This window comes from Limanda limanda, chromosome 3 (assembly GCF_963576545.1).
Source record: "Limanda limanda chromosome 3, fLimLim1.1, whole genome shotgun sequence".
Lineage (NCBI taxonomy): Eukaryota > Metazoa > Chordata > Actinopteri > Pleuronectiformes > Pleuronectidae > Limanda > Limanda limanda.
Genome location: NC_083638.1, coordinates 12,008,483 through 12,019,149, shown reverse-complemented (window position 1 = coordinate 12,019,149; position 10,667 = coordinate 12,008,483). Strand labels below are relative to the sequence as shown.

General features: G+C 41.0%; 1 protein-coding gene across 1 annotated transcript; it reads right to left on the bottom strand.

Moving 5' to 3' along the window:
- Positions 1 to 24: 24 nt before the first annotated feature.
- On the bottom strand, positions 25 to 3,687 carry LOC132998061 (cytochrome P450 1A1). The gene is given in 8 exon segments (XM_061067548.1): positions 25 to 1,095; positions 1,374 to 1,460; positions 1,634 to 1,757; positions 1,890 to 1,979; positions 2,071 to 2,197; positions 2,289 to 2,655; positions 2,657 to 3,160; positions 3,568 to 3,687. Coding segments are annotated over 7 exon segments (1,563 nt in total). The 5' UTR covers positions 3,127 to 3,160; positions 3,568 to 3,687; the 3' UTR covers positions 25 to 797.
- Positions 3,688 to 10,667: the final 6,980 nt, after the last annotated feature.

The following is a 10,667-nucleotide window of genomic DNA, read 5'->3' as shown; positions in this document are numbered from 1 at the left end:
AGCAAAAGAATACTAGGAAGATGATTAATTCAAACATTTGTTTTGCTTTATTTGTATGCCTGATTAAAGAATGCTCCATCCTTACATTGCACAGACAATCATCAATACATTAGGGATAGAAATACAAAAATGTATAGCCTACTAATATATTCCAAACATCACTGGAACTCTTTTGGTTTTCTCATAAATCATGTAGATGCACAGAAAAACACTTTCACCTCAATTATATACAAACACTGGGCACAAAAAATTGTTATTTTCCAAAAATACGAAAGAACTTGATATACACACACAATCACATTCTGGGATACAAATATATCTTCAGTGTCTTACGTCGACATTATAATGGAATTCAAAAATTGTAGCTTACGAGTATAAATGGTGTCATAAGGGGATATTTGTTCTCAATAGAAAAAAATATGTTGCAATGATAATGCCTATCCATTAAACCGTATACTCTCTGTCCCAAAGTTGAACAAGACAACTTCTTAATGGAAGCAGATTAGTGGACAACACAACAGAAGAACCAAGGATCTCCTTATACTTCACTGAGAAGAATCTGCCTTGTGCAGGAATATCTCTTCGACTTAAATCATAGCAGGGATATGGTCGCAAAAACCCAGACACCTCTGAAACTCCGCAACAGACACATGTCACTTAAATGCTTCAATGCCACACGCTCTGAACATCAAATCTGGAATCAAGCCTTTTACATTCAGAGAGAGATTATTCTTTCTCCACTGACTCTTAATCTGACTGTGACCTGCTGAGTCACATATTGTACATGACGATGAGCTTCAATGCTCGTTCCTCGCGCGCATTGTGGCTTTCAGGTGGCAGCGTTTGTGCTTCATTGTGAGACCATATTCAGGTGTCATGTCTAGCTTTTCGCCCGGGATCGGGAGGAAGTGCAGCTTCTGAATGAGGATCGCCAAGAAGAGGTAGACTTCATTCCGTGCGATGACCTCGCCGATGCAGCGCCGCTTTCCCATGCCGAAAGCCATCACCTTCTCGCCATCCAGCTTGTTGACCTCGGAGCCGTCGGCACTCAGGAACCGATCTGGGTTGAAGGAAGATGGATCTTTCCACATCTCTCTGAAAATTGCAGCGGATGAAGAAAAAGACGATTACAAAAAGGTGTATGCATGCCCCTGAAAGAATGATGAATTAGAGGTTTGTTTTCTTGATTCAGTCTGGACAATTAGGGAAATGAATGAAGGCTGCTATGTCTCTTCCTTTACGACTCGAAATAGGGTGCCCTTGAGCAAGACTTGCAACCTTCCACAGCTTTAGCATCTCATTCTATCTCTGTCTTTCTATCAGGAAAGTTCATATTTTAATAAAACAAATATAATGTAACTTTTAGTACTTACGGATCATGGTTGATTTGCCACTGATTGATGAAGACACATGTGTCTTTGGGAATAAAGTAGCCGTTCAGAGATGTGTCTTTAGTGGTACTGAAAAAGAAGAACAAAGCGTATGTGTATTGTGTATTTACAAGTTTGATCTGTGTATGTTATCATACTGGTGAACACCTTGTCTTTGTGTCTGTCCTGTATGGTTCCATGATAGCATGTCATTAACAAATCATTTGTGGTAGAGTCAATCATCTAAAAGAGATGAACCTCACCAGTGTGGGATGGTGAAGGGCAGGAACGAAGAGTGGCGAAGGATCTCCAGGATAAAGGCTTCCAGGAAAGGCAAATTGGGTTTATCAGAGAGAAGAGGCATGCGATCCAGACCCACTTTGTCCTCTGAAAAGTAAAAAATCCATTGAATACAATTCAGGATGAGGACTGAAGTCCTATCTCCTAATTGTTTGAACCCTTGAATCAAGCAAGATTGAACATCTGAGGAAGTATCTTGCCTAAAACAACAGTACTTACCTATTTCTTGATAAAGTCTCTCCTGTATCTCTGGGTGCGCCACAAGGTACATCACCGACCATGACAGGGCGGTAGAGACGGTATCGAAACCTAGATAGAGAAACATAACCTCTGTTAGGACTTTTTCATTCATTTCAGCAGAGGTCACTCATGATCACATCATTTAACATATATGGCTTACCAGCTCCAAACAGGTCATTGACAATTCCTACAATCTTCTCGTCTGACATCTGGACATTCGAGTTCTCATCCAGCTTCCTGTCCTCACAGTGATCAATTAGGGAGTCTGTGATGTCTCGGATGTTGTCCTGAAAGAATGGTTAGACAATCTCAATAAAGCTTGATTACACAGTGACTGAAAAACATATGATTTCTTGAATGTTACACCGAGTGTTGTACCTTGTCAAATGTGGTGTAGTGCTCGGTGACGATCTTTTGCACGAACTCGGTGAAGCGCCCATTAATGCGCAAAAAGTTCTTCATCGTTGCACTAGGCAGGTACTGAAGGATAGGGATGAAGTCTGCAGGGTTTCCACTGCCCACCACCCGGCCAAACTCATCGCTGAGGGTCACCAAGCCAACCAGCTCCTGATCGTCGTGGTCGTAGCGACGGCCAAAGCACATTCCGCAGATCACGTTGGCCACAGACACAACAATGTGGCGGAATGGGTCAAAGCTGCCATCGGCCGTCATGGCAGTGTTGAGCTGTTTGATGAGATACTCCCCCTCTTTGCAGACGTGTTCCTCCAGAACACAGGAGTACTGGAGTTGTCCCCTCCAGGGTGGCGAAGGAGCGGAGGGCACTGTAGGCCAGCTTTCTGCGGGCACGCCAGATGCCGGCCTTGTCCGTGCTGAAGGCCAGACTCTTGCCTTCATTGATGAAGCGGAAGCTGTACAGGTCGGGTCTGCCTGCAAAGTCGTCCCCTTGCTTGATGAGCGCCTGTCGAACAGTTTCACTGCCGCTCAGCACAACCACAGGACGCATGCCGATCTGGATCTGGAAGACGTTGCCGTATCGCTTGCTCATAGCAGTGAGGCTCAGGTAAGGTCTGCTGCCCATCTCCAGCACATTGCCAATGATAGGCAGGGGCTTTGGCCCAGGAAGCCGACGGAGCCCTTCAGGAATCTCAGTTTGGAAAAACTTAAGAATCAGGTAGACCAGACACACCGTTGTCATGGCCACCAAACTCTCAGATACAGACACAGATCCAATGAACGGCAGCATCATTAGCATCATAGTGACGACTTTTTTTTTCTGCCTTCAACCCAATCTGGAAATGAAAAAGGTGGGGCATTAGAGTAGTGAAGGCAGGGAGGAGAAAAGGTGTTGTGCAACATGTTGACTATATGCACCGTGAAGTTTAAAGTTACTAGAGACTCTGTCACAAACCATTTGCTTGTTATTAACCTGACTCTATGAGCTTACATGCAACACTTATCTAAAGGTGATGGTCCATGCAAAGTGATTACGTTTATGACCACGACACATTGACGCACGGAGAACCAATGAATACAAAACCACATTTAAAAATAACGAGCAAATTCAAAGCTGCAACTGCAAAGAATAAAATCCTATTCAGACACGTTTCTCTTGCAGAACTTATCTCAGCACTTTTGCTCCTTTCTCTGACATTATGACTCTGCAGCCCGTCTTAATTCATGCGCATATTGAGCTTACCTCAGCGAAACGGTCAGAGAGGAACGATGACGTGATCCCCAAAAAGGTGCTTTGCAGAAAAATATATAAAGTTCAGTTGAGTTATTGTCGGAGCTTACTCTCTTAATGTTTCAAAACAGAGAATGAGCTCTGGCTTTATAGTGCGCTCCACAGCTTCATTGGCTGCTGCACATGACGTAAGCTCTCTCTTTCTTTCTGTCTCTCTCTCCCTCTGTTGTCATGAATGAAGTTTAGTGCAGGGGGAAAGTGGAGGTGTGTGTGTGTGTGTGTGTGTGTGTGTGTGTGTGTGTGTGTGTGTGTGTGTGTGTGTGTGTGTGTGTGTGTGTGTGTGTGTGTGTGTGTGTGTGTGTGTGTGTGTGTGTGTGTGTGTGTGTGTGTGTGTGTGTGTGTGTGAGTGTGTGTGTCTGTGTGGCGTGTGTGTACGCGCGTAAGTGAGTACTGGAATAGTTTGAAACTATACCTTCTCACGCACAATTTGTAAATTTCCGAGTTGTTAAAGCAAAGTTTGAAACCTTCAGGACTCAATAGCTCTGCGGTGTATATGTGTCATTTTTATGGACAGATAAGACTTAATAACCATAAAGGACAAGTATAACTTCGACCACTATAAAACCGTTTGAAATCGGCGATAGCACTGTTTACTTCAATGCCCCGCCGTCACTCGTGCCTTCTGTGTTTTACTCCATGTTTGGACTATAAAATAAAATATGGCTTATATATTATTTTAATTATGCGCTGCCCATATTCAAAATACCGCTTTGACCGAGGCAGGAATCTTCTTTCAGACAACTTTCTCGTATGTAATCAAATTGGCAGAGTAACGTGTGTAGTGCAAATAGTTTTTTACCATAATATTGATTAATGATCTTTCATTGATCTATAAATAAATGCAAAGGAGATTTCCTCAGTGCATTGCAACGAATCAATGCTAAACATGCGGCATGGTTTTTAAATAGTAATCAGAAACATGGATATTTTCGACTCATGAGACAAATCAAACTACAATTGTCTTTAAAGGAAATGAATTTCAATATCAGGGAACATATGTATTAATTTAGTGCAGTTTAAGACGAGAAATAGGGAGATGATTCAAAATAATTTAATTAAAAAAAAAATCACACACAGCTTATATTTATAACTTTATATAACTTTAACCACTTTAAGACTCTTTGGGGTTTTACTCTCTGACCTCAGTCGTCCTCATGCAACAGGTTTGGTGTGAAAATGTGAGATTGTGACAACATGCCACTCGCAGTAGCCACCAGGACAGCTCCAAGTCCTTCTAAAACAGCCAAATGCCATTGCGTGCTTGTACCTGTTGATTCTCCGCTGGAGTTAAAGATTGACCAGTTGCGTGAGAGCGCAGTGATCAAACCCTCACCTCCCCTTTGAGGAGGATGCTGGGGAGGGAGGGGGTGATCAGGCTACACTGTTGGAGATAAAGGGTAGATGAGTTCATGACCATTCCTCCGTTTTGTCTTTTTTTTTTTTTTTTTTTTTTTTACCCTTTTGAACCTTTTTAGACCGACAGATCAGTTTCTGTGTTTCTACCCACAGCACTCCCTCACATATAAGTGAAATATGTGCCATTGCTCTGGTTTGATTGTTGGGGTTTAACATTTCTGATCGTTTCATTACATATATAAACCTTCCTGGACTTTAAAAGAAACACATGTTCCACTGGAAGCATGCAACCCTTTATTTCTAATAAAAGAAAAGACAGGTTTGGATTTTCAGCAGAAAATCAGCATCGCAATAAAAGTATATGACAATTTGATTTAAAATATTGAAATTGTGGCGGCATTGACTTTTCAAACTCCTACCTAAATCCCACATCTGTCAAACCACTGTGTTGTGGAGACTTCACCACACATGGGACACAGTCGCTCCTATAGTTGGATTGTGCAACAGTATCTGTGGTCTGTTTCAGATTGTGGGACGAGCAGGAAAAGACTGATGGCTCTAAAAACAGGATTACGCGCCACACTGGCCAAGTTTCCGCCAGCACTGCTGTCGGTTATGGTGATAGCAGCTTTGACCCCAACTATATATTCGAGTAAAATACAATATTAGCGTAGACATGCTTCTCTAATCTGCACTGTTTTTTTTTTTTTTGTTTATTTGTCCACGTTCACTTGGTTTCAGCTGCAAATTTAAATCATGAAACGTTTCTTTGTAGGCTTTTCAACAACTATAAGAATGTTATTTTTAAATTTTAATCATTCTTAAAACTTGTCTCATCTTTGCTAGATGACTGGTTAATGTGTTCTCTTCAGATAAGATCGGAGGTGTTTCAGATAAAGTTGATAGATTTTTTATTTTACCTTTAAAAATGTTGACACTTGGGATACTGGGTTTTTATTGGACTTGAACACTATACAATTCTGAAGATCAGAGCAATATGACAATTGAATACAATAGAGCAGACAGCAGGCCACTAGACACTAGTCACTGTCAAAATCTTTAAAAAAAGATATTTATTCATTAACAGTTGATGTAACTTTATTTCTATTACAAATGTCACAGTGCTTTTACAATAAAACGAATAAAGCATTTTCTACAGTTTGTCAGATAGATTGTGGTAAAGGGGGCAAAAGTGCACAGGAGTTAATGTATAGATATATTAAAATTTACACATGAGCTTTGAAAAATATCCAGCAGGTGTTGTGGGACTGTGCTTGAATTGTACATCTTATTTTCATGATGTAGAATTTGACGGAGCCACAATTATCCTGACGTCTCCTGAAATTTTAAAAACTGTCCCTCACAGCCTCAATCTCAAAATTTATTTCAATAATAAAAATATAAGATCATGTGTGTCCAAGATATATGTTTGCATTATGTTTTTTTTAAAGATCCAATAACAGCAGCCAGTTGGAGGAGTAGTTCTAACATTGATCAATTACAAGTTCTTCTTTTTCTGTTACCATTTTCATCATTGGGGTTAAATGACTGTTGTCACTTTATTGGTTATCATTAATATTGTTGGACTTTAAAAAAAAAATTCATTACAAACTTCAAAAACAAAGCAAATGTAGAAATGCGTAAAAGGCAGATACTGTGGCGCCAGACGCGTCTTTTACCACAGCTCAACAATGTACCAGAAAAGAGAGAAGCTGTGCAGCCAAGATAAGTTTCATAACAAAAAAGTCCGACAGGTAACGTTTTGGTTGCTCATTTATTGTGCGTAATCCGCACTGATCCTGCCGCACTGTGTGTGGACTCTCGGGGGACTCTTGCCGTGCGCCGCGGCGCTGCGCCTCTGGTGCTGCAGGTTGCGTGAGAAGCGGAGCTTCAGTCCAGAGGGGAGGGTCTCGGTCTTCTGGACAATCCTAAATCTGCTTGGTCAAGTCACGCGAAGGCAGCAGCCTCTGGAAAAGACACAAGGGTCTTAAACTCCCAGAACAAAGAGCGCAGGACGCGAGAGTCCCTTTCCCCCACCGCTTGGGCACGAAGGTGCACATATTTGCGCGCTATAGCTTCTGTAAATGCGAGGATCTTGGGGCTTTGGAGTCATGCAATCTGCCACTCAGGCTTCATTCTTTGCAGTCATGCAGCACGGTGGGGCCAGACTGAGCAGCCACACATGCGAGAACCCACCAAACGGCAAAACAAGTTACAAAACTGGAAGTTATAAAACAAGGTGAACCAGCCACCCTGACTCTCACGCACCAAGGTCCCACAATGGAACATGATGGTAGAGAGGGTGCACACAGTCATTAAAACATTTTATTTTTTTTATTTTCCTTAATACAAGACTATGTTACGTTTTTAATACAATTTCTCAGGGCAGTGGCAACAATGCCTGTCATTGCTTCACCTTCTGAACTGTTCTCTCTCTCTATATAAAACATCTATTATACATATATGTTGAGAATCCTATTATGGGAAATAAAACCCAGCTCTTTATCCAATATATATAATAATAAGGCTGTAGCTCAGAGAACTTGGGTCTAATTATTATTACTGTGAATTTAAAAAGATTGTTTCTCCTGTTAGTATATATGTCATATTTCTTCATCAGTGATATAATACATTGTTGTTCATACATAAGAGTAAAATACTGGTTAGAAGGATACATGGGAAGTATCTGTGCATTCTATACGACATCCTATTGTTCTTGTGATTCACTAAAGGCAAACCCATGTTGCAGATATATGAATGAGCTGAGCATTACAGTATACAGAACAAGTGAAGTACATTGTATTGAACCTGGATAAACTGGAAATCTTCAGCATCATGTCTAAATAAACACCGGCTACTGTATTCAGCAAAGGGATTGTGAGTCACATTGTTCAGTTTGTAGCATTGTGTGTGTGTGTGTGTGTGTGTGTGTGTGTGTGTGTGTGTGTGTGTGTGTGTGTGTGTGTGTGTGTGTGTGTGTGTGTGTGTGTGTGTGTGTTTGTGTGTGTGTGTGTCTGTGTGTGCGCGCTCCCCAGGGATGAAACTGAACCTGATTAAAGATGAACGTGCCCTGTGATCGTGTGTGGACTGCCTGAGGCGAGAGCATGGCTGCATTCTCAGCGAGCGTTCAGGCTGCAGGAGTGTGTGTGTCAGATCCCTACAGGTGAGCAGCACCCACAGCTTGAGATGGAGTAACTGTAAATGTCACACACAAGGGACTGAAAACCATACACCCCGCCCTTTAATTTCAAGTTCTAGGCATTTAGCAATTATTCTTGTGATCAGCTAGAGTCAACCTGACTCGTGTAAGTCAAACAATAGATAAAAAAAACTCTCAAAACTGAAGTGATACTGATCTTTTGTTTCCACTGAGGAGGAAAGATGTGGGGGATCGGATGTGAGTCAGTGGGCCGATTCTTTGGTGAAGTAGTCTGCTAACTTCTTAAAACGATTAAAGAGATTAAAGGCTACTACAGGGAGTAGTGCTGCTGCACAGATCCCAAGCCGTGTGTAAAGAGTGGGCCACATTTAGAGCTGGACACTGGCCTGGGGGTCTGTTGGCTTTTGCCCTTGTCCATTTTTAACAGGTAGGAAGAAAAAAAAGTGGAAAATATGTTTTGCCCAGAGCCATATACCTCTTAAAGAATTCTTGGACATAAAAGCAGGTGTAATCACTGTGAAGGTTGTTCTACTCACGCAAAGGCTGACACGCACACACCTTCAGAGCAGGTGTGTACCTCCGCTCCACTGTGTGAATATCTCTCTCTGCATACCGCTGCTGTCCGAGGCTGGCATTTTCTTTGTGGTGGTTTTCATGATTAGCGGAAGAACCAATGTTCCTTTCGAGTTTTCATAGAGCAATAAAACCTTTAAAACAAATCTAAAATTCCCAGGCCAAATACAAACAGAAGAGGCTCATTGTATTTTGCATCATTTAACACATAGTCAGTGTTGCTTCTTCTGTGTTTATAGATATGAACATACTTTTTCTGTTGCTTTTGAAAGGTTAAAATAAAAAATTATCAAAATTCCGTGATAAAGATGTACTCCGGAGTCTGTTTGGCAAAGATTACACTTCCTTTACGACTCTTTTTGAAGTGTCTACTTCATTAAAGCACTATCACCTCCTTCCTGACGGAACACCATATTGAAACAGTACAGTCTCAACCTGATCCAGGACTGATGACCTATAAACCTGAAGGAAGTAGGAAAGAAAACGTGTACAAACAGAAAACCTTTAATTATCTGTCACGTATCACATTACATTTACTGCTCCTGCAATGTGATGCGGTGTCCCTGGTAACCAATGGCAACAATAGGCCTCTTTTGTAAGTTACACAGACATGTTTCCCGGTAAAGCATCCTCATTATGTTTCCAGGTAAAGCAACCTCATTTCTCAAGTTACTTTAGATGCCAAAATTTGGTAAAACAACGATTTGACCTTTGGCCCGCTGTACTTACTGGTTACCTGTAGTGGTCACTCTACCTGGGTAAGGAATTAATGGGCTACACCAGGAAATCACTATTACACTTTGATAAAATTGGGGAATTCATAAGAAGTGCATGGCAAGTTACTTCAAAACTTTAATCAATTAATCACTCCACATTTCTAATAGAAAGGGTAATAACATTAGTCTATAGAGGTCAACAGCATGGTTCCAGAAGTAAAAATCCCATCAGTTTTCATTATTAGCCATTATATTGTAACCATCCGATGTAGACTTACAACAAGTTTCGAGATTGGGTAACAATCCTATATCCGTTTATAGAAGAGACATGGGAGCTGGGTGCTCCTCTAGCCTTCTGGCCATCTGTTCTGGTCTCTTTCTTTTCTCCCGAACCAAAAAACATAACATACTTAAGTCTTAGTTGCCTCTCACTCAATCCCTACATTGTGCTTCTGCCCTTCTCTGTAGCATTTTTACTATTCACCATTGTTACTGTAATAGACACTACGACTCTAGACGAACACTAGAATTATCACAATTGTCAGTGTAGGTGGACTCTCACACATGTGCATTATATTCAAATTGACAATTTGAATGCAAAGTACCTTTGTGACCATCTTCAGAGCTTCTTTGACTGGAAAGGTAGTGTTTTAAATTCTTTTATCAGTCACGACCAAGTGCCTCAGGGCAAACACATTCATCCTATGTACTGTATTCACTTTTCATCAAGCCAAAACTTCAAATTATTTCAACTGTGTTTTTAGATGAATGGGTTTTATTCACAAGGACAAGTACACTACTCACAATCCTCAGATTTAATGAAGACGTCTTTGATTGGTGGAGCGCACTGTTACCATAGAAGTGTTAGCACAACATTGAAAGTCATGTTGGCTATGTTTGGATGGTTAAGCATTACATTATGTTCACCACAGATTATATAGATGGTGATGAGGAAAAGGGTCAAAAGGAGGAAAATCACTACAACAAGTAGCAGGTAGAAATGCTGCAAGTTGTTGGAAAACTGGGATCATTCGCAATGGCTTATGGGATGCGTATAGTTCCTTCAATCTTAAAACAATTATGTACAACATAAGTTTCCCTTTTTTTCCATTTTCCAATATTTTCTTTTCTTCTGAATTGTATTTGATTAATGCAAGGAGATCCAGTTCCTTTATTCCCCTATATGACACTAAGGTCTGCGCTGAGACAAACTTCTTTCTTTCAACATCAGGTACCTGTGAAACCAC